General features: G+C 43.8%; 2 protein-coding genes across 3 annotated transcripts in view; both read left to right on the top strand.

Moving 5' to 3' along the window:
• Rnmt (RNA guanine-7 methyltransferase) overlaps positions 1-14,337 on the top strand; it is a 31,245-nt gene extending 16,908 nt beyond the window's left edge. For both annotated transcript variants that reach the window (XM_055070746.2, XM_050177978.3), the window contains exons 8-11: positions 5,170-5,292; positions 10,541-10,574; positions 13,419-13,525; positions 14,215-14,337. In XM_055070746.2, the coding sequence (XP_054926721.1) occupies positions 5,170-5,292; positions 10,541-10,574; positions 13,419-13,489 (228 nt within the window). In that variant the 3' untranslated portion in view covers positions 13,490-13,525; positions 14,215-14,337. The remainder of the gene's footprint in view (positions 1-5,169; positions 5,293-10,540; positions 10,575-13,418; positions 13,526-14,214) is intronic.
• Positions 14,338-16,942: 2,605 nt separating this feature from the next.
• Positions 16,943-24,063, top strand: Rpe (ribulose-phosphate 3-epimerase). The gene is made up of 5 exons (XM_050177989.3): positions 16,943-17,463; positions 17,965-18,072; positions 22,409-22,543; positions 23,660-23,746; positions 23,861-24,063. The coding sequence occupies exons 1-5, from the start codon at positions 17,167-17,169 to the stop codon at positions 23,978-23,980; spliced, it is 747 nt and encodes a 248-aa protein (XP_050033946.1). The 5' UTR covers positions 16,943-17,166; the 3' UTR covers positions 23,981-24,063.
• Positions 24,064-25,560: the final 1,497 nt, after the last annotated feature.

The raw sequence follows: 25,560 nt of genomic DNA, 5'->3' as shown, positions 1-25,560 counted from the left end.
TGATGGCATCGGGTGAGCCACGGGGGCGAGGTAAATGTGAAAGTATGGCAGGCATTGCTTTGTACTGCCAATGTGAAGATATTGTCGACAGGGCATAAAACCGTACCTTTCGTCGCCAACCCAAATTCAACAAAAGGACTTTCCTTCTTTTTTTTCCTCATTCAAATTTACTTTTTCCGATTGCCAAATAATTTGGAAAGTTGTGCGGCCCCTTCCTTACAAGAAAAATGTACGAGTGGCTGCTGTACTTATTTGCACGAAAGGTCGAACTGCAATGTAATGAAACTTCAATACAACGAAGCTGATTGCCAATTTTACCAACTTCACTACATCGAGGTTTAACTGTGTACAGTCGAACCCACTTATAACGATACTGATTTTAACAATATATCGGTTGTAACAATGAGAAGCTGCTGTACCATCAGCTTTTGTATGTTTACCATGGTGAAATAACCCGCTTACTACCATGCCCCGGTGCCGCATTATTGGTTATAATGATGGAGCCTGGCTGCTGGGTGTCTGCGGTGAAAGGTAGTGAAATGCGAAATCCTTGAAAAAGAAAGAAAGAAAACGAGACATTCAAGTTGCTGCACATTGGCCCACTGCTCCAACAAGTCGCCGCACGCTCATTTTCCAGGCGTGCCTCCCTCCTGTCGCCTTTCCACCCCTCCGAAGATGAATGGGCTGCGCCCATAGCTCTACGCCGCGCCGCCCTTTGAAACATGAATGGACCTCGCCAACTGCGCTGCTCCCATGTTGCTCGCTGGATCCTCATTCTGCATAGTTCTGCAAACAGTTTAATTTAATCGCTCGCATTCGTCTTTGTCGTTTCTGGTGACGTGGTTTCTCAGCCTCATTTAACTCGCTGCTGAAACAGAAGATGGCTGATCCTCCTGCTGATCATCAGCAATGCTCGACGTTGCCAGTGAAAAAGCGCAAAGCTATAGACCTTTTCATCGGGCGAAGAGGAAAGGGCACACGGCGAGCCTTTCCTCCTCTCTGGCTTGGGCGATCCGGCATGGCGCTGCTTGAAAGTATTGCTGTCACGTGCTGTGGAACGATTTTGAGATGTTCTAGATCTTACTTTGTGAAATTTACTCGATGTCCGTTCATATGAGGTCGTCAGGGAAGCCTATCGGTGCATTGGTAACTACAGTACTCTTGGGGGCACAAACATGTGACGCTCATTATCAGCCGCGGTGTGTGTATGTGTTGTGAACTGTGTTTCGTGTATCGGTTTTAATTTAACGAAGAGAATCGGTGTCTGTATTACCAGCATGAAATGGTAAATCAGCTTACTATCTGATCGCTTGTCGTAGGGACTCAAATATAAAACGTAAGGGCGCATGCTCGTGTACGGCCAACCTAAGGCAACTACGAAACATATAAGCGGTAGGCGCTATCAAATATTTGTGATACACCGGCATCGTTCTCCCGCATTTTAAGTCTAGTAGGCTTGAAACCACTGTATGTCTATGCTAGCCTTCCTGCATGAGGCCGATGGCACTGCTCAACACAGCGATCAGTGCGGTTGGCGAACCAGCATGATGCATATATAAACTATGTGCTTCGGCATTGCCTTTTTGTCCTGTAAAGCTATAATATATGAAAGGGATGGCATAAAGAGAATGCGATGACTATTCTTAAGGACAAAATTTCCGTAATACGTGTGAGTGCGTCTTAGAGAACGGAACGAACACTATCAAAAAAAAGAAAATTAGGTTAGCATCCTTTTTCTTGAAAAAGAAATAGAATGCGGGCCTAACGCCGCAATACAACCTCGCATAGTCACGCCGCACAGTGTTTATAGATATATAAATTGATGCCGTATGCTTGGACCGTGCGCTATATAGCACAAATATGTCTGTAATCCAGCACCTATCATTGCTTAGGACACTCACGCAGTTTGTAAACGGTCGCATTGCTGGAAAATTTTAATTCACACTGTAAGGTATGTTGTTATTACTAGCCAAAACTATTTTATTCATGGGTGGAAACGTTATCCACCGAACCAAGTTTGTAATGCAATGTAATCTGCAGCTAACAGTTTGAACACTTGTCAAGGTATAACAGCACAGCTCTTATCATAGCAGAACAGTACCCATGCTGTTGCGATCGTCTCATATGTTTCATGGCTCCTAAACCTCAGCTTAGAACCAAAGAGGAATACCGCTATAAAGTGACATTAGTGAATGGAACATTCAGAAATATACAGTTTATCTACGAGGCAGATTGTAGGCTCAAATATGCATGCACACATCGCGCTGCGTGCTCTGTCCGACTCAATGCAAGCAAAAAACTCCGGCCATGCTGACTAAAACCACTTCAGCACGTCTCATAGAACCGTTTACCATGTAGAAGACGCACGTCATACTAAATAGACCGTACGAACGCGAAAACAAACGCCAGAAACTACCACCGAGCCGTGCAAGACGGAGCTCGCCCAACCCAGCATGCCGACTGCCCATAGATGGCGCCACTGCGTAGCAATATGGTGGCACCCATGAAAATACGGTGTATAGATTTGGAAACTTAGTGCTTCTAACTGATGAGGCGATCGTTGCGAACATGCTTGCATCGGATGGCAACGGCAGCAATGACACGGTAGGGCAGGCTGCCTCAACGTTATCCTCAAAGGGGGCCCGGCAGATGATTCAGTCCCTTGGGGGCACCTTCCACTGTGCTACATGGAGCACCTGGATGACGAGCACCTGGATGACCTGGACAATGCTGACGGACATAAAGTTGTCTCGTGCAAGCCAGTGAGAAGTACGTGGTGAGATGCTTGTGGCGATCTCGCGTCAGCATTTCTTCTGGATTTCTAATGCTGACAGGCTGCTGCGGCAGCCTTCTCGCAATTTTTAAAAGGCCCCTTTTGGGGCCCCCAAAGCAATGCCTCAGCGGTGCTCGCATATCTCCTGCTATCCATGACCCCTCGTGCATTTGTTATAGCAGTGCCATTCTTTAACACCGACAGCCGCGGCTTGTGACACGCAATCAAAGCGCCCAGGAAGCAGTTAAACAAGTGAACATGATCAGCAGTCGGACGAAGAAAGGTGGTGGGGAGGGGCACTGGAGGCCTCCCCACCATTCTAGTTTTCTCGCATCAGCTCTGCCATCCCCCTATTTTGATTCTTTCATGCCACCCAGTTATAACAATTATTAGTTATGACAATCGAATTTTCATGGCACTAGAATATTGTTATATGTGGGTTCGACTTTATAGCACATGATTCGCAGAGGGACGTCGTATTCACAAGTGAACATGGATGGTCTATTACAGTTTTTTTTACCTTGCTCTTTCAAGCTTCGAACATGTGGCATCGTTGAACGTTTTCCATGCCTCTCATAAGCAAAATGATGTTTGTGTCTTATGATGGCCGTCTATTGTGTGCTGGTCTGCCACTCAGATCACCTAGCCTCAGAGACTTGTAACATACCTGAGCAACAAATAGCTGTTGAAGCAAGCAAAGCAAGGAGGGTGCAGAATTTACACAAACGTCAAATCAAATGAGTTACTTTATTTATTCCAAAGGACGGTATGGAAATGGATGCCATGGCAAGAAGTAAGCAGCCTCAATAGGCTTTGGTAACAGTGATGAGGCTATTGTTGCAACATGTAGAGATTCACATAGAAGTAGTACCTAGGAATGTAGTACAAAGGCATAACAAAAACAATAAGAAAGGGTACAGTGTGTTACAAAGTATTATGTTAATTATACAATAGGGAACACAGGGAATGATATTGTCAAGGCATTTAAGCATGACTGACTAACATAAAATTGCAGTATCTAGACCAAAAGCTCGGCATACTCAAAATTAATATCGGTACTCGAAATGCATCGAAATTGATCAGTAGAATTGGACATTGTGATGGAAACAAACTTGCTGTTTTCGTTGGGCCCAGGATCCTTTTAATAACGACACGGCAGACTGGAGCTTTTTACACGCAACACAGACCTTATACAGACACGCTAGTACGACACAGACGATTTGCATACATGCGGACTTGAATTTGGAAGTCGTTTGTCTTTCTATATAAGGATGTGCCTAGCACTCATGTATCACGACTCGCCTGTGTGCGTTGTCGTTGCGGTGACCATGACGGTTGTCGGTTGACCATGTGTTGCACAGTGCGTCGCTGCGTCGTCTGACACTTGAAGACAGCTGGTGTGTTGCTTGCGAAGGCCATGTCTTATGCCATCATCATCACGCTGCACCTTGTCGCGACGTGGAAGCAGGGGAACAGCAGACTGGCAGAACACCAGGCCACTGCTGTAGCTGGACCGTAACACCTGGCCTGTAACGCCTTGGCCGCTAGAACGTCGGGCTCGGCCAGCAGACAGGTAGCCCAGGTGCCTCGGTGCCCAGCAGGAAGCACTGCACCAGGCCGCTATAACAGCAGGACACTGGTACACAGGAGAGCCCAGCCACGAGCGGGGTCACTGGTCATCGAGCCTTGAACCGCCATTCTGCCAGCTGCCGTTTGAGACTTCCACTCGCTCTCACGCTCCGTGCGCTCTACACGTGGTGGCACGCTGTCTTCTTCCACAATCACCATCACCAATTCTCTTCTTGTTGCCACAACACAATCATCATTCCAAACTGGTCTTGTCACCACTACATGCCACTATCCATGTCGTCACAGGCATGAACATAGTGTTGTTGTAATTTACTTGTAATGTAATTGTAATGATGGGATCACAGTTAGAAATTTTCTAAAGGCACTAGATGAGAAGTATAAAGAACGTAAGAAGGTGCTTTTCATTATGATGATTTATTTGCGGATGCCTTTGTGAAAGTAAACTAGGTAAACAAGCTCCATACCATGTTTACAGAGTTGCACGTGTGTGAAAGCAAAGCAAGAAGAGGGGGGGGGGGGGAGATAACATTCTTATAATGATACTTATAATTCTTGCATTCTTTGTTTGTTGAGTTCTCATGATATGATTAATAAAAATCGGGCCCCTCGGTTAACCCCCTTTTTTCTCGTGCATTGGTACTAGTACTTTAAGACAGGTTTTATTGCGATAGCAATTATATAGACCTTTGTGTGAACCACGCATGGAGTTCCTTGCCCCTGTCCTTGCCATCATCCTCTCACAATCGCACGTAAAAACCTGCCTTTAACCAATGACATCTCTGTGAATTATCTGGTCAACTTTCCAGGCTTACCCACCGTTTGGTGACCAGACAACCCAGGGCAAAGATCCAGATGACTACAAGCATGCTGCTGAGCAGCTGGAAAAAATCAAGGCCCAGGAACCGGAATCGCGAAGAAGGCCGCAAGTTGTGAGTACATATGAGCGACTCTACAACGAATGCTTCTACAGTCAAACCCGTCTATATCCAACTCGCAAAAAAACGCCTGTCAGTTCGATATAGAGCACAATTCGATATAAGCCTGCTAAAGAATTGGATGTCATAAAATCACATACCATTTATAAGATCACTTTATTGATGAAACAGCTTAGTTTCGCAGGAAACAGTCCTGCATTTTCTTCTGCTTGGGCAGTTTCGCCGCAAGCGATGCCCGCACTTCTCCATATTGTCTAAGGAGTCGGAGCAGCTGAGGCCGCAACCTTCCACATTCGCGCAGAAGCACCGGACTAGTGTGAGTGCACCAGTCACCTCGGAGGATGTGGACAAAGGACCGTCGTTGCTTTCCTCATTGTGGCCGCTTTCACTTGTGCTCGGTACGATGCCGGCAATGTAGTCTTCGTTTTCGGGCTCTCCCATGGTCGCGACACCATCATCTGCACTCACAAACGTGTCGACCGTCGATTCATCAACGGCTTCCAGAAATTCTGCAAACGGAAAACTTCGGCAGCACCAGCAGCAGCTTTGTCGCACTCATCCGAATTTACAGTCATCACCGGGCCCGCCGAAACTGTCACGTCTGAAGCAATTTCAGATGAACTACTTGTACACGGTCGTGCATACGCATCAGGCGCCACGGGCACTGGGTCGAGAGTTTGTCCACTTTAGCCCTAATCTTCCCCTTATTCTTCAAGATCGAGCTGAGAGTGCTCCTCGGAATGTTGCACACTGTGAGGTATCCGACTTTTCACGGTGTTCAACCCGATTTATGATTTCAAGCTTCACGACGAAAGGCGAATTCTGCCGCTTCATCCCAGCAACAGTGCGGGAGAAGGCCCACAAGGTGCAAACACAATGAACAGAAAAGCAGCAAGAACTCGCACTTGCGCCATCTTGCACGACGAGGGCACAAGAGCCTCTGATTGGCTGTCTGCACAAGCGCTACGGGCGGGCCAGGATCATTTTTTGCAAGGGGGCGTTGATGGCTCGCTCGACGCAGCGCAGTCACGGTAGGGAGAGCGGTTTGGTGGAGCCGCGCCGCCAGTTTCCCTACCACTGCGAGGGAGAGCCAACTTTTGGGGGCACTTTTCAGCCGCTTGACGTTCAATATATTGGGAAAACGCTGCTATTTTTGTTCGATATAAGCGTAACTTTTGCTATATATACTTATTGTAACTATACCGTGTTCAGAAATCGTTCGATATAAAAAATACTTCGATGTAAACAGGTTCGATATAGTTGGATTCGACTGTATAATGAAATGACCTGTATAACGAATGATTAGTTAGGTCCTGGCCGAATGCCTATCTTTCCTATGCATGGGGAGTGCCTCTACTAGGAAGACTAGTACAATGAATCCGCCTGTACAAAGACGAAATTTAGGCGTCCCCGATGGCTAAATTGTTCCTTTACAACGAACGCAATGTAGAAATGCCTCGACACCTCTCCGCAGATGCCACTGAGCTTGGCTCTGCACTAGCAGTAACGCCAGCGTCGCACTTTAAGAGCATGCAGATGTCCTGCTGCAATGCTTTAAGAATTGCTCAACTTGTACACTACCGTGTACAACGGCTGATGAATACCATATTTACTCGGATCTAGGCCAGCCCCGATTCTGAGTCGACCCCGGAATGTTCAAAGCCAGAAAAAACAAAAAAATACTTACCTCGAGTGTAAGCCGAACAAAAAAGTGAGGACAGCGCTGACAAAATTAAAACGGTATTTATGTAATATGAACATGCCGAGCTCACTCTACATCGTCATTGCTGCTGGCCTCGTACGATTGCGGACACATGCAAGCTCGCGTCCGCATGCCCACGCATGCGCAGACAGTGCGGCCCCGCTCATACGCATCGAAATACGGCGTGATCTCAGTGAACAGTTCCTCCTTCTTTCGCGTGCTTATCTTTCTTATCGCTATCATCTCCTCGTTGCAGCACATACAAAAGGCGCCTCCCATTGCCCCCTCCATCGACAGACGTTTTTCTCATCAAAGCTAAAGTCCCGCCTGGCTTGAACGTTTGACGACACATTTACGGCTAGCACAACTTTTTGTTTGTGGCATCGCCTGTTTAGCGCCATTACGATAACGCCATGCTGCATGCCGATACTTAGCCACCCTACCGATACGACACAGGCCAAAATGGCGACATACTTGTGTGCTTCGGATGTCTACTGGTGCGGCCAGTAGCGGCTGCGACACTGACTTTTCTAGATGGTGCTAGCTATGCACCGTATTTATCATTTTCAATTATAAACTGGTTCATTAAAAAAAGATCTTCGAATCTAAGCCGACCCTTGAGTTTGATATATGATTATTTGAAAAAAACTATCGGCCTAGATTCGAATAAATACGGTATGTTGCAGTTGACGACATGATGATGTTATTGTTAGCTGATGACCGACGACGTCTTTAAAGTAATCTGTAGGACAGAAAAGGCAGGAATGTCAATGAAGGCAGCAGTAATGAAGAGCCTGCAAACAAAATAATTCTGACGGCAAGAGAGGCGACAGCAGCATACAAAAATCTGCACCTTTACCTTGTACAAAAAGTGTGCAAGGTAAAGGTAGTGTGCACAAAAGCTTGTGACTTATTTTGCTAAGTTTCCTGAATACATGTTAAATGCAGATTAATTATAGTTAAAGATGCTTAGAATGCTCTATTATGAACGCTGCAGAGCACGATTGTTCCAACAAATTGACCGGTGTAATGAAGAGTTTCGGAGGTCCCAAGCCGTTCGTTATAAAGGCGTTTGACTGTATATAAAGTGCCCTGTATTTCATTTCTTGAGAGCTTTTTTCATGGGGAAGCGATCATGCCAACAGTCAGTCTAATTTGCAGTGCCGAAAGCAGCAGACGTGGCAGTTCATGATACTGTAGAACCCCATTGATACGTTTTTTCAAGGGACTGTCGAAAAATAACTTAACAACCAGGAAAACGTAACAGTAAGGAAGCATTGCCACAGCAATGTCAGTAACAACTCTGAATGGCTGCTAGTACACTTATTAGACGTCTCGGTGCTCGTACTGTGAACGAGGACGGTGCATGTGCATGTGCGTGCATGTATGATCGAGGGGCATCTACGATGTTCTGTGACAGTGGTCCCTTTCCACTCTTGATACGTTAAATCTCAATATTTTGTGTACGCCTCACTGCATAACTCGGCTATATTGCGGCGAAGCTGGCTAAAGGGAACTGGCAATTATACAATGCATATAAGACCTTCGGCGACCCCAAAATAAATGCAGCCCTGTGCTCGGCGTATTCAATCCAGTGTGCCTGGTTTCCTGTAAGTTCTGACTGATGCACATTTCTCTGGGTGCTTTGCTAACTTCTCTGTGCATCTTTTCTCCCAGTATGCTTTTGCAGTGCCTGGCTTGTGCAACTTCGGCCGCTTACTGCAAACTTTAGTTGCTTGTTGCAACATATACATTTTATTGCCTTCATAGTAATGTGCTAGAGCAAATTTCTCTCTGCGATGCTAAATTTAGTTGTCCACCGTGTTTAAACCCAACTGAAGGTGCAGGAACACTGCAGATTGGTGACGTAACAAATGGGGAACATATTGCATGGGAGTATGTGATAGTTAGGTCGGGACCGCGGAAATGCAACATGGCAACCAGGAAAACACAACGGCAAGGAACATATCAACAGGTTTGCACTGTGTAGTGATAAGCATACTGCAGAACCAGAAATTGGCATTGTCCTTTCACTTTTGCAGCGGCAGTGCACTGGATTTTTGAAGTTGTAGAAATTCTGCTGCACCTTTCTCGCACATAAACAGATGGCACAGCATATCTGGGTGGCCGCTTTAGAGCACTCCGGCAGCACTGCAATGTTCATGTAAAAAAGCGACTAAGCGTTACTGCTTGCATGAGTGGGCTCCAGCAATGATAAGGAAGCAGGATCATCACTTCCATACCCGGTGATTATCCTAATAGAGCTTTATAGCTACCTTTTACCACTTTCGTAGCACGGACGGAGCGCTCTCGAATGACCTCCCGAATATGCCATTAACCTGCCGTGGTTGCTTAGTGCCTGTCGTGTTGGGCTGCTAAGCACGAGGTTGCGGGATCAAATCTTGGCCACGGTGGCCGCATTTCGATAGGGGCAAAATGTGAAAACACCCATGTACATAGATTTAGGTGCACATTAAAGAACCCCAGGTGGTCCAAATTTCCGGAGCCCCCCACTATGGCATGCCTCACAATCAGATCGTGGTTTTGGCAGGTGAAACCTCATAATTTAAATTTTTAAATTTTTTTAATATTCTATTAACAAGTATGAAGGTTGGGAAACATTTATAAGACATTTTAATTTGATACCGAACTTGGTCTCGAAATGTCTGATCCAGCTTTATTGACATAATCGTGACATCATTACATTGTGAGATTTGCCGACATAGTCGGTATGGTGACGTTATTCATAAACATAATTAAACAACAGTACTGAACATGTTTTTCCTGGCTTTGTTCACATAAGGACAGCTGTAGCGATCGTAGGAATGGAGAGAGCCCAAGTATTACGATGCATCCATCTTCTCATTGCTAAAACCTAGACTGGTTTGTAGAAACAAGTGTTACGCGAAATTATTTTTGGCTGTGTGATGCTTGCCAGTGCTGTTTTCAAAGTTTTAGATGGTATGTACTTTCATTAAAAAAAAGAAAGTTGAAAAGATCTTGTCAGTACGTTTTTAATAATGCTGTTCATTCATATGCAGTGTGTTTGAGAGCACAATGATCGGGGCATGCGAGTGGGCCGTCACATGTTCCTTTCCTTTAACCTTAATTATTATTTGCACATTTAGGAATGTAAATGTTTCTGAATTGGTCTTTTCTCAAAGTTCTGCCCTAAATTGAATGTCCACAAAGTTGGTTAACTGATGTTGCGTCATTGTGCAATTAAAGTGAAAGAAATAGAGCTACTTCCTTCTGTAGCACACCGGCACATTAAGGTTAGCTGAGTCACCCTGTATAGCAACAGGATGCCCTATGCTATGCTACATTTTTTCTCTCTCTGCAGCTAGTGCTGTATCTTAGCGAACCTTCCAAAAAATTGACAGCTGATGTAAAGCATTCTTGAAAAAAGCAAAAGAGATACAAACAAAACATCATCGTAAATGTACAGCTTTTTATAGTCCTCCACTTCGAAAGCGCTTAGAACCATTTTTTTAAGCTTCTTGCTGTAAATTGCTTTATTCTTTTCTCTTTCATTTTCAGGGCACGTTGTCTCAAGCAGAATGGGAAGCTCTGAGTATGTTGATATTTTTGTCTCTCCTCCGTGGCATAAGAACAAATATGGCTGTTATCTCTATCTCTCTACCTATTTGGGCCAATGAGGCATCTTTAGTAAATAAAGCTTCATCATCTCTGGCACATAAAATAATGCTTAATGCGCAGTTTTATCTAAGGTGACACATGTTACCCATAGATGCCATTTACTTCTAGGACGATACATTGTTATAGAAGTTGAATCATGGAGACCATTAAATCACATTACAATAGCCTCTTGATAAGTTGAACCCAGTTAACACAAACTTATGCATACGGCAGAAAATTATTAAAATGCTTGGTTGGTTTATCATAGGCACGATGTAAAACAACCATAAAGGTCACCAAAGCAGAAACCCTGGGCCACCATTACTAGCAATGCCAGCTGTTCCTTTGCTTGGTTTTTGTAATGGCTTATTGTATTAGCTGAAAGTATGGTTTGCTGTATACTGGTTGAGTCGATCATCTGTCTACACGTCATTGCCTCATGTACTTTCGGGCGATGGGAGCTTTGCCAAGCTGTCATACAGTAGCTTTTTTCCATATCTCCTCAGCCATGTGATGTAGCACATGTCTTGAACTAATAAGAGCCTCAAAAGACTTGTTTTTATTGCCTGTGGCTCTGACTTGGTCACTATGGTTACCTTGTTGCTATGGTAACTTCATGTGTAGCTTGAAGCCAGGTGAGTAGATTCTACCGTTGCGGTGTCATTGAGGCTCTCACTTTGGTGCCTTTTTTATGACCTTTCTTTTTTTACCCCAACTGATTTTTGACACTGTAATACAATATACAGCAGAATCCACTGAAACGGAACTCGAAGGGACACAACAGTTTGTTCCATTTATCCGAAGTTTTGTTTAAGTGAATGCTAAAAGTCAAGAAAAATCTTTTTGTTTGAAAAGCACAGCGTGTTTTAATTTTTCTGTGGCAAACAAACCGACGTTATTGGGCTCCTCGAATATCATCTTTTGCACGTAAGCCATTAATGGCCGTTCTGTATGCAACCTACTGCCTTCTTTTTCAACGGACAGGAAAATTGGTGCTACGTGGATGCTCGAACTATAGGAACAGTACCTTTTTCATTTGTTCGTGTTCAGGTGGGTTCATCTGCGTCCGGCCCTTTAAGAAGCTGCCATTCCAGGCAGCACATATATTCTCTTCATCTTTCATTATCTGTGACAAGGAGGTCTTGCAGAATACGAAACATTGCTGCACTTTACGCCGCCCAAGACTTTTATTTTTGTAGCCAGTGTTAGAGCTTTGTTTTTCTTGCCTCTCGGCTGGAGCCATCACAAAGTGTTAAAACTAAGTAAGGTGAACGCCGCATAGCCGCCGTTGACCACACAGCAGTGACAAGCACTGCAACTGCCTGATGGGATGAATTTTCTGTACTGTTAAGCCTGACTATTTTACATAGTTGTCGGACCGTCTGTGATTTGTATGCAGCGTAGTAGCCCATTAAGTATGTGGCAGTTTCGGTTCCAGTTCAACTTGACTCGAGTTCACAAAAAGATAGCATTCCGTTTGAGCGAAGTTTGTCAACATTATGCCTGTGGGCGGCCAAACAAATTTGTTACCCTCATTCCGTTTATCTGGCTATCTTGTTCAACCGAGTTTTGTTCATCCGGAGTCCACTGTAATTAGGGTGCCCATCCAGTTTGCTGTAATGTTGTTGCACTGTTTACAAGATAAATACCAACTTCTCTAGAGATTCGTTTGCTGTATTTGTCGGAAGTTCATTATGCCACACAGGTTTCTGTAGCGTCGATAAGTGTAGCAGGGAGACAGGATGCAAAACAACACATTTTATTGGCATGCTTGACAAATTCTTAATTTCTTTTTAATGAGACAAGCATATTAACATCCATTTTTAACAAGCAGAATCGATTGGCACCTGAAAGGGATATATCTCATAATAACAAAGCTTTGGCCTCAAAAAAAATAAGAAAGAAAGAACAAGACACTGAGAACACTATCTTGCTTGCATCTTTGCTCCAAGCTGATCTGAATTTATCAGCATGACTTACCATGGTGGCTTTGTGGCTATGGTGTTGTACTACCAAGTACGAGGTCGCAGGTTAAATTCTCAGTCGCTGCCACACTCCTACAAGGGCAGAATGTAAAAACAACAGTGCACTTAAATTTAGGCGCACATTAATGAACCCGAGGCAATCAGAATTAATCCACTACAACATCGCTCATAGCCGGCACCTCACAATTGAATTTACTTATCATAACTTCCTGCAACACCCTTTGGGATCCTGCACCATCTCAGCAATGCATTTGCTCAGTAATGCAGGAAAACAAGTTGTCACACGGGACATTGTAATGAATGTGACATGCTGTGCTATTCATTTGTAAGGCCTGCACTGTTATTATCCCTAAATTGTGGGTCCAAGGCTGGAGTTCTGACGATACGAAGACCTACCGAAACTGCAGGCCTGCACTGATGGTACTGCTTTAACGCATCTGTTGTAGTTCACTTTGCTGGCATTAGGGCATAATGCTGTGGGTGACTGGCACTAGCTATAACCTGTCGTCATGCTTGGCCTCTCGTCTGCTCAAGCGTTGTGCATGCCTGTTTATGTTGCTCTTTCACCGCAGAAATTATCTGATAGAAATAAACATCCAGGTGCCACAATGAAAAGAGTCAAAGAAGAGACAAAAGGGAAAATATGCCACCAGGACTTTAATGATGACACCAATGTTACATATCACTTTCGTGTTACTGGGGCATTCAGGCTCACTGTAACACATCTTTAGTTCTGCTCTGAATCCTTAAGAGTGCCCTTGCAAATTGACTTTTTCTTTCTCCCTTGTTTGCAGGTATTTATGTCGTCTTTGCATTTCAAAAAGACCCAAACTCTGGAAAGCCATGCATTACTTCTCACAACTGAGTCCACGCCCCTCATCATCACCACAAGTGCAACAGAGTAGGGATTTATTTTCCTTTGTGTTTGCCACTGTTCAAACAGCAGCATGCTGTTCTCAATTTAGCCTGAAATACAGAGCAATACTAAAGCTCACAGTACTGCTTCCTCCTCTCTTTCTGTTTTACAAGGAAAATTCGTGCCCATGTTAAAAAAGCACCAACATGATTTTATTTTTTTTTTAAGTGGGGGTTGCTTCTTGCTTCTTAATTAAGGCATGAGATATTATTTTCTCAAAAAAGCTATTTATCATTAACATATGTCATGTGGCCAGCCTGAATCACATGCCAAATGCGAGCTTGGAGTGTAAAGCGAGCCGCAGGATAAATCATAGACATGGTAGGCAGTGATCACCTGGTAACACACGCTATCAACATGTGCATCGGTAAGCCTTTTTATTTTGGGGTTGTGCAATCTTGTGTTACAAAACTTTTGTGATTACTCCTGTTATGGTCCTGTCCTAAGGTTTTCAATGTATCCTTTAAGGACAACAGATTTTGTCAGAATAGATTAATGAACGACGGAAGAAATTATTGATCTACCTAAACATACTTGGATAACAATGCTTTAGAGTTTTCTTCTTATTATTTTTTTGTAAGTATTAATTTGTATATGCTGCCCATGAAATCTCAGTTTCTCTCTCTCTCTCTCCCTTTTTCAAAGCTTGTTGTGTCTCTTTTGTCTATTTACAGCTCAGTGGGCCTTGGTGCAAAAGATTCCTGCGGCCCCAACCGTTCTGTATGGTTTTTAGTGTGAGACATCCAGCATTACGCAAGGTTCGCTAAACAGCAAAATAAAGGTGTTTTTGCTACAAGCACACTCTCTTTTTATTATTGTGGCGGCATGGGTGAGTTGGTACACATCTGAACTTCATATATGTAGCACATAATAAAAAAAGGAGAAGTCTTTTCATTCCTTATTTATTGTATGTTACATACATGAAGTCTCCTTCATAATTCTTTTCTCTTTTGATTGTTGCTCTCAACAGTGCAGCAGATATCTGTGCAGAGTAATAGAAGTGATATTGGTGCCACACTTCTGCATCAGGGCCGGTATAATGTAAAGCTATTGCAATCTGCTTTTATTCCGTATCGGCCATTAATTAGCCCCTTTGTGATAGGTCAGATTGGCTTGGGCTCCACCCACATGAGCGTGGTGCCTGCCCATATGGGTTGGATCCGAACCATTCTGACCTACCGGGGAGGGCTAATGGCCGATTTGGAATGAAAACAGATTGGAATAGTTTTACATTATAGGGCCCCAGATTTTGGTGCATTGCTTGCGGGAAAGCACATGTGTGAGTGTATGCCAACTGTGCCCCACAAGTGCTTCAGTGTGCATTTCATTTTATTCTTATAATTGCATGATCACAGCATTCGGATCTGTGTCCACGAGCTAGGCGGGGTCTTTTGAAGGATGGCAGCCTAAATGAACAACGCAGGCACTTAATCGAGACCTGTTAGTAACAATGCAGTATAAAGCACCAGTAATCCAGTCACAGTATAACTTGAATAAGAAGGAAAGAATATCTAGGAACACATATTTTATGTAGTAAGCAAGGCAATGGGATCATGTTGATATGAGCACAGAATAATGATGGTGTTAAAATTCTCTTAAATATTATTATGTATTTTGTGACCTTTTTTTTATCAAGGCAATTGAAACACTTATAGAAAAACGCTCAACTAATTACCTTACCAAATTTAACATTCACTCACCATTCCAATGCGGCTTTCGCCCAGGCTACTCGACCGAACTTGCACTTGTTGAGCTAACCGATCAACTAAAACTCGCTGTCGATGAAGGCAATTATACAGCTTCAGTATTTGTGGATTTGAGCAAAGTGTTTGAGAAAATAAACAATCGCATAATATTTCATAAGCTTGAATCATTAGGAATTACTGGCCCAGCACTTCTGTTACTACAAAATTACTTAACAGACAGAATGCAGGTAGTAACTATTTCAGGCGTTAATTCTAAAACCATGTTCACTAATACTGGCGTGCCCGATGGTTGCATATTGGGTCCACTTTTTATATATCAATGGTCTGCCTAACTGCCTCTCTTCGAAATGTATACTTGATGCAGATGATACTACATTCATTAACTGATTCATTCATTAACTGATAAATGTATTACAACTTTAGTATCTAACCTTAATGGCGATTTACACAGCCTTCTGGAGTGGTGCCATACTAACCAGCTACCGATAAACCTGTCGAAAACAAAATTTGTTGTATTCACTTCCCACCAACGAACACTTCACTCCATTCCTCCTATTTTTGTTGGCACCATTTCTATCCCTGCAAGTTCTTCCTGTAATTATCTTGGTATAGAAGTAGATAGAAATCTTAAATTTATTGAACAAATAACCAAAGTAAAACAGATTACCTACATGATCAAGGTAGTTTTAAAGGGACTCTAAAGGCAAATATCAAGTCGATGTGGACTGTTTACATACCTTTCCATAAACCTCGCAACGCTTGCTTTGTGCAAAGACAAGGCTTAGTTTAGGAGAAAACTGCATCTGAAGGGTCCGAATACATTTTTTTGATTTTTTGACATTGAAATCTCCCGCCACCCAACCAGGGGAGTAGTGACGTTGCATATGCCATCATATCCTTTGCTGCTGTCGGTGAGTAGAACGACGCCCGACAGATGGCGATACCGAGCCAAGGCAGAGCGGTGGATTCGCTGCTGCAGTTGCTTTTTGGTGAAGTGGCATACACCATTCGGGCATCCCGAGACATCACATGGAAGTTGAATTCAGCAATATGCAGCAGTCATCTGGAACTCTTGATATTAACACACACATTCACGCACATTCTTAGACTCAAAGCACTTCGAAATTGCACTTTGTGTGTATACCGCGGTGGTACATTATTGATGAGAGCCCTAAAGAAACATGAGGTATAATTCTAAGTACTGAAGTTCGGAGAAACATTGTTTGAGCAAGGTCGTGCCACATGGTGCCACAGCACTAAGCGCAGTGCCGTTGAAAGTGTTATTGTTTGAGCAAGGTCGTGCCACATGGTGCCACAGCACTAAGCGCAGTGCCGTTGAAAGTGTTATGTAACGGTCTGTGTGCTCTACTAAGACCAAAATCAGCTAAATATTGCATGTGCGAATTCAGTTAATTACCTATCTTTTTTCTTACGCTGAAAAACGCGCCTCTCAAACCAATTTTTCCGCCAGACGTCACCAACAGGCTCGCGCACTTCAAGTAGGGCAGTTCGAATACTTTAAATGAAACCTGTTCTTTGTTTTAGACAATATTAATAGAAAATCCGTTTCTGAAGCGTTTATAAATTGTTGATTTTAAAACATGGCGGCTATAACACTAAAACGTATTTTATTGTTTTGGCTTTCCATTGCTTTTTACCGGGCTTTTTCAAAGTATAGCCAGTGGTACAGACAAAGCAAGTCCAGTCCGGCTTGACCACGGCCGCGAAATGTATTGCAAGGAAGCCGACGCCGATGCTGCGGCCGACTAGCACATGTGTTTGATTAAAGGCGTTTAAAGTGTTTGCAAGGTCGTGTGTGCGCTCAGCGATAAACGCTACGGACAGATAGAAGCGGCTACTCGTCGCAGCGGGCGCGTTTAGGTCGTTATCCTCTTCCTAAGCGCACGCTGTTCGCGCTGCATGAACTTTTTGTTTTGTACGAGCGGTGTTAACGTGGGTACCCAATTCGCCAGAAAAATGACTTCGTCGGCTTTGAAGTGCAAAATCGGCCCGTCCATTCTCAACGCCGACTTGGCGATGATATACGAGGAATCCCAGAAACTACTGGACTGCGGAGCGGACTACCTTCACCTCGACGTGATGGACGGGCATTTTGTGCCCAACCTTACTTTCGGACATCCCGTTGTGAAGTGCCTCAAGAGCAAATTGCCCAAGACGTTCTTCGACATGCACATGATGGTGCTCGCACCGGAGAAAGTAAGGATGTTGATACTCCTGCTGGGTTCATCATTTGATGTATTTTTTTTACCTGCAGTTATAATCCTTGTGTCGACAGAATCTCGCGCGCCAGTTCTGGAACAACCGAAATCTAAGCTCTTGTTTTACAGTATTTGGGCCACAATATTGTAGCGATGCCTTCCGCTCGATCCTATGTCACTAATTATCACCCACAGCTCACGGCCAGCTCATCCTATTGATCAGACACCCGGCGGGGCGTCGCTTCTGACCACTGACGAAGCGCGAAAAGGAAGAATAGCGTCTGAAAAGGCATCGCTACAAAATTGCGGGTGCAGTGATCGTCGCTCGAGTTAACGTGCAATTCGTTTACTGTAGCTTCAGCTCTCGTAGCACTTGGTAACGCAGCAAGTATAGTAGCAACCAAGGGGCGCCTTTTCTACTACAACGGCTCGTCAAGAGTATGCGTGCTTGTAGTGGTGTTCCCCTGACTGTGCCGCACGCATCTTGTTTTCTTTTCAGTGGGTGTCCCCGATGGCAGATGCTGGTGCCGATCAGTATACGTTCCACTACGAGGCAACGTCAGATCCTCTTGGACTTGTGCGCAAGATCAGGGAAGCTGGCATGAAGGTCAGCTTTGCGCATGCATCGTGATTAAGGAAGTAACATGCAACGAAGAAAATTGTATCTCGTGAAAGGCTTTCATCTAGTCAAACCCTCTTTGACTGCCCCCCCTCCCCCCCCGTATGTGCGACTGTATGACTTTAGAATGGTTAGTGAAATGGCAGGTGTGCGCACAATCCCATACAATTTTTATTTCACCCATTATCCACACTTACAGTTTGTGGTTGGGTTCGTTATTAAAATTATACCAGGCATATTACTTCTCCGCAGCTTGCTTCGCAGCAATATTAAATGCACCGTACCGCTGAGTTTTAAGCTACTGCTCACACAAATTGTGCCGTCTGAATTTTCAGACAGTGCCATGTATAAATTAGAAAGTGCGCTAAAGGAAAGGAAAAAATTCTTGTGCACCAAGCTTTGTGTTCACTTTAAAGGAGCCCTGAAATACTTTTGGGCATAGTAAGAAAATGTTGTCGATCTGTACGAGAGGGTCCTGTGAACATGTGAACCAAATGATATTGCACTTCACGCCGCAGGACATTTACAACCTGCAGGTTGAAAACAGTAAAATATTGCTTGCTCTCGCTTCCACATGCAGTGCTATGCGACATCATTGCAAACAGCTTGACCCACCAACCACTGTCAGAAGAGTTCTTGATCGAGAATATTCTCAGTAATGCATAATGGCTAAATTTAAGTAAATGAAACATATGTCTGCAATCTCAAAAAGTCAGTAAAATAATTTCGTCTTTGCGCTGCCGGTCCGCACACAACAGTTGCACGTAGCTGAATCTGCTGCACGTGGACTCCTAGATAGCAGCGGTGTGCTGCGTAGTGTAGTCTACCGTGGCCGCCAAGGGGTGCCGCGGCCAGCCCTTTTGCCACCGAGACACTCAACTTTTGGGTGAGGCTCCGACCCCCTTGGGCTTCTCCCCTGTGTAGTTTTCAGCACGCTAACGGAGATGAAAAGAGAGAGAAAGTTGTGTATCAATGCGATAACTGCACTTTTACTTGAAGAATTCGAAAAATGTTTGCGGCATAAGATTTGCAAAACGAAGTCCTTTAATAGCGAGGCCATTCTATGATTAGAAGTAATCCCAGGTGGCTGAAATTGATCTGGAGCTCCTCGCTGCAGCGTCTCTCACAGTTAGGGTTGCATTGAGACATAAAGTTCCATAACTGTTACAGTCACTGCCTTTTTCTGCTTCAACACCTGCTTCTCTAGTTGCCTTCTGGATTGAGTGCTTGAATTTGGGCCCCATCTCCCTTGACCGGAGACCGACATCTATTGTTTGCGCTGCACTTATTGAAGAACAGCCATATATGATATGCGGTCATATTGTATGTCTTATGCACACAGAACTTATCACATGAAAAGTCATATACTGCTGATGTCATAAAAATTACCGTGTGCCAAGGTTTTTAGCATGCAAGCATTAAAGAACCCAAGGTTATCACAGTTAGTCATGTGTGCTCCAGTGCAACACCTACTGTCACAGCCTATGTGCAGCATCTCCTATTCAGAAAAGAAAGAGCAAGAAACAACAGTTGGTCATGAATTACTCTTATTGCTCGGTTGATAATACCACACAAGTCTGAGTGCTTTTTCAGATGTTGGAGCTTGGACGAGTTGTTCACTCTGAGAAAGGTTCATCTTGTCTCAAAACAGTAATTGTCATCTGTCTTAATGCATGCAGTTCCCTTGTTTAATGCTGTGTGCTCTGTGTTTTCATGTCATAAACGGAGTGCCTATCTGCGTGATACAGTGCTCTTGACAAGAAAGCAGTAAGCGCAGAATTTTCAGGAAAGGAACGCAAGCAAGACAGATGATTATTATTTGAGGACTAAGCACCCCCCAAAGAGTGTAAACTTTTTCTTTAGGCTGTGTCCACAGCCCGGGAAAGGTTTAAGAAAATACGAGACAGGAAAAATTATCGCTCTGCTCCACTTTCTTCCTGTTCGCTATCTTCTGAAGTCATTCCTGCGAAGAGGGTGAAAGAATGGGTATTATCACTTTCACTTCTTTTCCTTTGCTCTCAAACATCACTATTTTTCCTCTCACCATGCCATTATTCTTCTGAACTATCCTTATGATGTGGAATACTATCGCAGTGTTTTTTCTACATTGGGTAATTAGAGCTTTCTGTAGACTAATGTTTGAGCTTCCTTGCTAATGATGCCCATTTGGAGGCCCAGAAGCATTTTAAAAAAAGGCAGATAAGCCAACCAAGTCATAGATTGGATCATGTGATAAAGGACGCCTGTGGTCAAATATTACATCTCAGTACTCGGATAAAAAGCCTTGAGTCTGTCTCAAAAGTTTTCGTGCTATTACTTGAATATTTTTATTAAGAATAGCTATTCCTACTTCAATGTGTTGTGTCTGCCAGGAGTTACACCAGGTACAAGAGTGGAAAAGTTAACTGAGTAAGTAAACAGAGTGAATGCTAGCAAGATCAGATTAGTACCAGTTTGGTAAAAAAATTTTGTGCTGATACACATGACATGACAGAAAAGACATAAAGACAAAAGCACTCGTGTCTGCATGTCTCTAATGTTATGTCTTGCATATTAATGCAGAACTTTTTTACCATGCTTGCATACCAACTAGCTCCAGCAATCAACAGTTCTACAGTGCTAGTTTTTTTTTTCATAAGCGCAAAGTGTAGGGAAAGGGATGTGATGAAGAAATGACATGTCTAGAGAGAACAATACGAAGCTCAGCATGTCTTTATAAGTGCATCTTTAGCCCCTGTGCAAACGAAGATGAAACGTGCAAACCCAGAGAAGAAAGTTGGCACAGGGAAAGCTCCTATCCAATGCAGTATGGCTCTTGGTGTGTCACCTTTCTTCTGTGCTCCTGCCTCTTCCATTTGAGCTGCATGGTTAAAATGATGTGTGTCTAGGCACAGCACCATGCACGTTGCCTGGTGCCTGGAATGTCAGGAGGTGCGGCATTTGATTACTAAAAACTCCCTCCTCTGATATAAAACACATTTTGAAGCAATGTTGACAGAAAAGGTGCTAGATGTGGTGGCCTTTCAGACCAGTGCACCCCCTCCCTCAAATCGTTAGGTTGCCATATATCTAAGTCGTATAGGTGGCGTGCTGCAAAACATTTCTTCAAGTAATGTCCTCGCCAAGCCACTGTTTCTGATTTGGAGGAAAGCACTGCCAAGTAAATTCATAAAAGTGGGGCAGAACAATGAGGAGATTTTTATTTTGTGCTTGTGATGCTGAGTGAGGTGCAATCGTCTTTGTCAAGTAAGATTGTAAAGGATGGTACAAGTGAATACCATAGAATAATAAGATAATGTGTCACTCCAGTTCACGCATGTCTTTTTAAAATTTTTCATGCCACGCAATACCTTCCACACACTGACCTAATCGCAATAATGACCGACTCGCAGGACACATGCTGCATGTTTTCATGATGCATCATTACGTATATTGCACACACCCATCCCTGAGGACGCTCATGCCCACCTAACACACCTCCCCCTGGTCTGGACGCCTGGGCATGCCTCTCTCTTCGCAAACCACTGCATTCATGCAGGCCTGAAAACTCGCTCAGTAGGTGCCAGAGGGAGAGCTGTCCAACCCAGATGAAGCGGACACACAAGTCACACCCCTCGGGTATCAAGATATTATAGATATTATAGACCACTATAGCCAAGCCCGGTTCAGATGTACTTATCTCGAGAGGATGCAGTGGCTGTAATACAACTACAGTCTGCCTGCCCAAATCTCCACTTCCCACATGTCCTCCACTTCACATCTCATTCCCCCCACTGCCCAAGCTGTTGGGGCACACCAACATTATTTCATGTAACTATGGAGTGCCAACACCCACTGCCAGGACAGAGACTATACGCTAACCGCATCCCAACACTGAATAGCTTGGAGGCCATGCTGCGAGATGGAAACTTGCAGGTTCAGCAGACACCGGTCTGGCGGGCCTGCGGCATTGCCCTGGACTAGGGGCCCAACCTTCTTAACACTTAACGAGAATAAAGTTATTTCTCTCTCTTCATGTGTTCAAGAATGTGCACTGTATTTGCCTGGTTCATTCAGACCAGCGTATGCCTCACGCAAGGGGATTCACTAAGCAAGTGCTCTTTGCATTCATGAAAAAGGCTAGTTGCTAAGCTGTTTTGGGGCTTCTTTGATGCATGATTTTAGCCAGTGCATCTTTTGAAGGGGGCTCCTTCGATGTGCGATTCTTCTTTAGATGTGGGGGTTCTCACCAAAGAAAATATTCACTAAAACAGTGCACAGTAGCCCATGTTCTGATGTTTGTGCTTGTCTTTACGTTCATAGCCTTGTCGTTTGATTTTCGCAGGTAGGAGTGGGCATCAAACCCAAGACACCAGTGGATGTTGTACTTCCTTTGGTGGAACATGTTGACATGGTACTTGTGATGACCGTGGAGCCCGGATTTGGTGGACAAAGTTTCATGGCTGATATGATGCCCAAGGTACATAATCAATTACTTCCTTCACACTTTGTGAAATTTAACCTTAATTTGAGGCACAATTTGGTCATTGTATGCATCTATAATAAATAATAACACTCTAATCTGGTCATTGCTTTGCAACATAGTGGTATATAGCCTGCTCGGTGTATGCCACGAGAAAACTGCTTTGAGCTACCACCTTTACTCTAGACTTAGCTGACTCTCTTGAAGATGTCTTTTAGGGTTTAGCCACTACCATACTTCACATTCTTTCAACAGATTCACTTCCTCACTTCTCTAAAATAATTATTCTTCACCTGTGTATGCAACATGCATCATTCTCATTCTTATCCTATTTGCTTGAAGTGTGAGAAGTGTGGCTTGCTGTCTCTTCTGGATTATTTGAGCAACTAGCATCTCGTTGAAGTCTTGCTTGTTCTTCTGGTAGAAATCTATGTGTATGCCTGCGTGTCAGGTAGCGTGAAGGAACCAAGCCCTTGGTACACCCTCGGAATCTGTGCAATCATCCAGTTTGTCGATCATAGGCTGACATATCAGCTTGATAGGGAAAATAAGATTGTTTTCAAAGCCAGAATGGTGAAGTCTAGATAGATCCCATATTGACTCTTTTCACGACGATCCCATGGGCACTGCCATGTTTGATCATGTGGTGACGCGTCTATTGCTTGCCTCAGCTGCCACCGTTGCCTCTGTGTTTACAATGGATGTACATGACGCCAGTGCAGCTCTGAAAACCTCTGTTTCAGCTGATATTGTAGACAGTGACTAGGTGGATGCCACGTAAAGCTTTGACTACAGCATTAAAGGGCACGTAAGCACTTTTGGAACTTGTTACGTTTTGTCTAAACGGTGCATGCAGCATACACGCTGCTTGTAATAAAAGCGCGGCCAGAATGTGCCAATACACTAGGGCCAAATTTTCTACTAGTATTCTTAGTGTTGAACTGCAGTTGTTCTTCCCTTAACAAACAGATTCTGGAACCACTATTTTACCACTGGTCTTTTCTTGCTCTTTATTGAATGAATCATCTGTGCCTAATTTTTATAAGGGTCACAATGCGAAGAATTTGTCTTTCGTACAATTGTCGTAACCATTTTTGTACCTTATTTCTACAGGTGAAGCTTTTGCGCTCCAAGTTTAAAGAATTGGACATAGAAGTGGATGGTGGAGTGGGGCTAAACACAATTCAGGAGTGCGCTGAGGTATGTACACTACTCCTTGAATGTTCTTTGTTACTGGAACTTAAATATGTATGTCTTGAATGATTATGGATTTTGAGAAATCTGACTGGTCTCGATTTCTCTGTTTAATTTCAGGCTGGTGCCAACATGATTGTCTCCGGAACAGCCATCACAAAGAGCAAGGACCCCAAGCATGTGATCACAACTCTTAGACAGTCCGTAGATAGTGTAATTCAAAGAAGAGCTGCACACTGAATGTGTAGCATAATATTGTGATAAAATGCTTTTTTCGGTGGTGCAGTCTTGCAGCGATGTTAATAAAGTTCTATATTTTAATACTTTAGGTGTCGTTATTTATTGCACAAGAAGGTATGTTTAATGTGTTAATAGGTAGTTAAGGGGCTTAGTTGTAGAATCTAATGTTTAATGTGTGAATAGGTAGTTAATAAGCTTAGCGAGAAAAACTATATCAGCATTTTCATTTTCTAAATATTGTGAGAGAAGGTTTAGGCAGCCAGCCTCCTATTTATTCTCCCGAGTGGGAGCCCCACCACCAGGCCCCAAAACAGTGATGATGAGTATGTACAGGTGAGAATATGAAGCGGGAGAATAAATGCTCACACTAATTTCTCCACGCGCGCAAGCAGCCAGCCAGGCCGCAACTTGACCAGGAGGGTAACGCCGAACGAATCGTTTGAGGCGTGAAACGTGAACGATCTCCGAACCACAGTAACGATGGTCCGAAGAAACGTCTATGGGAGTAACGCGATAGTTCACGGGGGATGTTTGTTCATTAATAATGTAGGGTCCAAGGAAGCGGGATTCAAACTTCTCACACAAACCGGGTGTACGAATGAGCGTCCAAAGGAGCGCTTCCTCTCCAGGACGAAAGGAGATGTCACAATGATAAGTGTAACGTTTCTTGCGATCCAGCTGACTCACTTCTGTGTTGAAACGAGCACGTTAACGGCATTCCTCAAGTCTCGAGACGAACAATTCGGATATACTGGCCGAGGTGTTAGTTGGGGCATTGAAGAAAGCGGCGTCAATGGTGAAGGTAGAAAGGCTGGTGTTATTTTACTGCCAGTACGTGGTACAATCAATGTTGTTAAAACGAGCAGTAATGAAATTGGTAAATTTATAGAGAGAATAAGGCACTTGTCAAATGATTTTGTAAAAGTTGCTGCACAGAAAAGTGAGGTGATGTGGGAATTTCAAACAAGACAGAACAAGAGAATGTGTGTTTGTCAGCAAGTGATAAAGACAAGTTAGGGAAGCAGCTGGTGGACTCGCCGAAATGTCTCCAGAGACGTTCCTCATTCGACCACAATCACAAAATGAGATTACTTAATTAATGAAATTCTAATTGCGTAGCTATATGTGTGGAGAGGGAGAAAAAAGGAGGGAAATGCAGGGAGGTTAACTAGACTTTGTCCAGTTTGCTACCCTACACGTGGGGAGTGGGATGGGGGAGTGAAAGAGAGAAGAGATGCCAGTCTTGGTCGCACTTTCACGTGTGACAGCATATCTAAAGTCGGGCACTCAAGTCTGTAAATTAACCGCCTTCAGGTAATGCCGAAGAACTTGAATGGCTTCCTGGGCTGATGAGTTGTGAGGCCAGGCAACCAAGACCTTTGTTTCCTTTAATTGGCCTATTGTTCAATCTATTCAAGACACACTGGAGAGTCTGGCATTGCTTACCGAAGCGAGAACAGTGGCACATAAGGTGATCGATGGTCTCTTCACAGCTAAATGTGTGTTCACTGCCTTCATGTTCGTCCCTTGCACTGCCCCCAGCCATGAATATGAACGTACTTGCCCAACGAAGATGAAGA

The sequence above is a fragment of the Dermacentor andersoni genome, chromosome 5 (genome assembly GCF_023375885.2).
Source record: "Dermacentor andersoni chromosome 5, qqDerAnde1_hic_scaffold, whole genome shotgun sequence".
NCBI lineage: Eukaryota > Metazoa > Arthropoda > Arachnida > Ixodida > Ixodidae > Dermacentor > Dermacentor andersoni.
This window is presented reverse-complemented; position numbering and strand designations above follow the sequence as displayed.

Excerpts from the sequence above, each read along its gene's own strand:
- Rpe (XM_050177989.3), top strand. The coding sequence starts at position 17,167 with ATGAACTTTTTGTTTTGTACGAGCGGTGTTAACGTGGGTACCCAATTC. Across the intron at positions 17,464-17,964 it reads TGGTGCTCGCACCGGAGAAA|TGGGTGTCCCCGATGGCAGA; the intron begins GTAAGGATGTTG and ends TTTTCTTTTCAG. Across the intron at positions 23,747-23,860 it reads CAATTCAGGAGTGCGCTGAG|GCTGGTGCCAACATGATTGT; the intron begins GTATGTACACTA and ends GTTTAATTTCAG.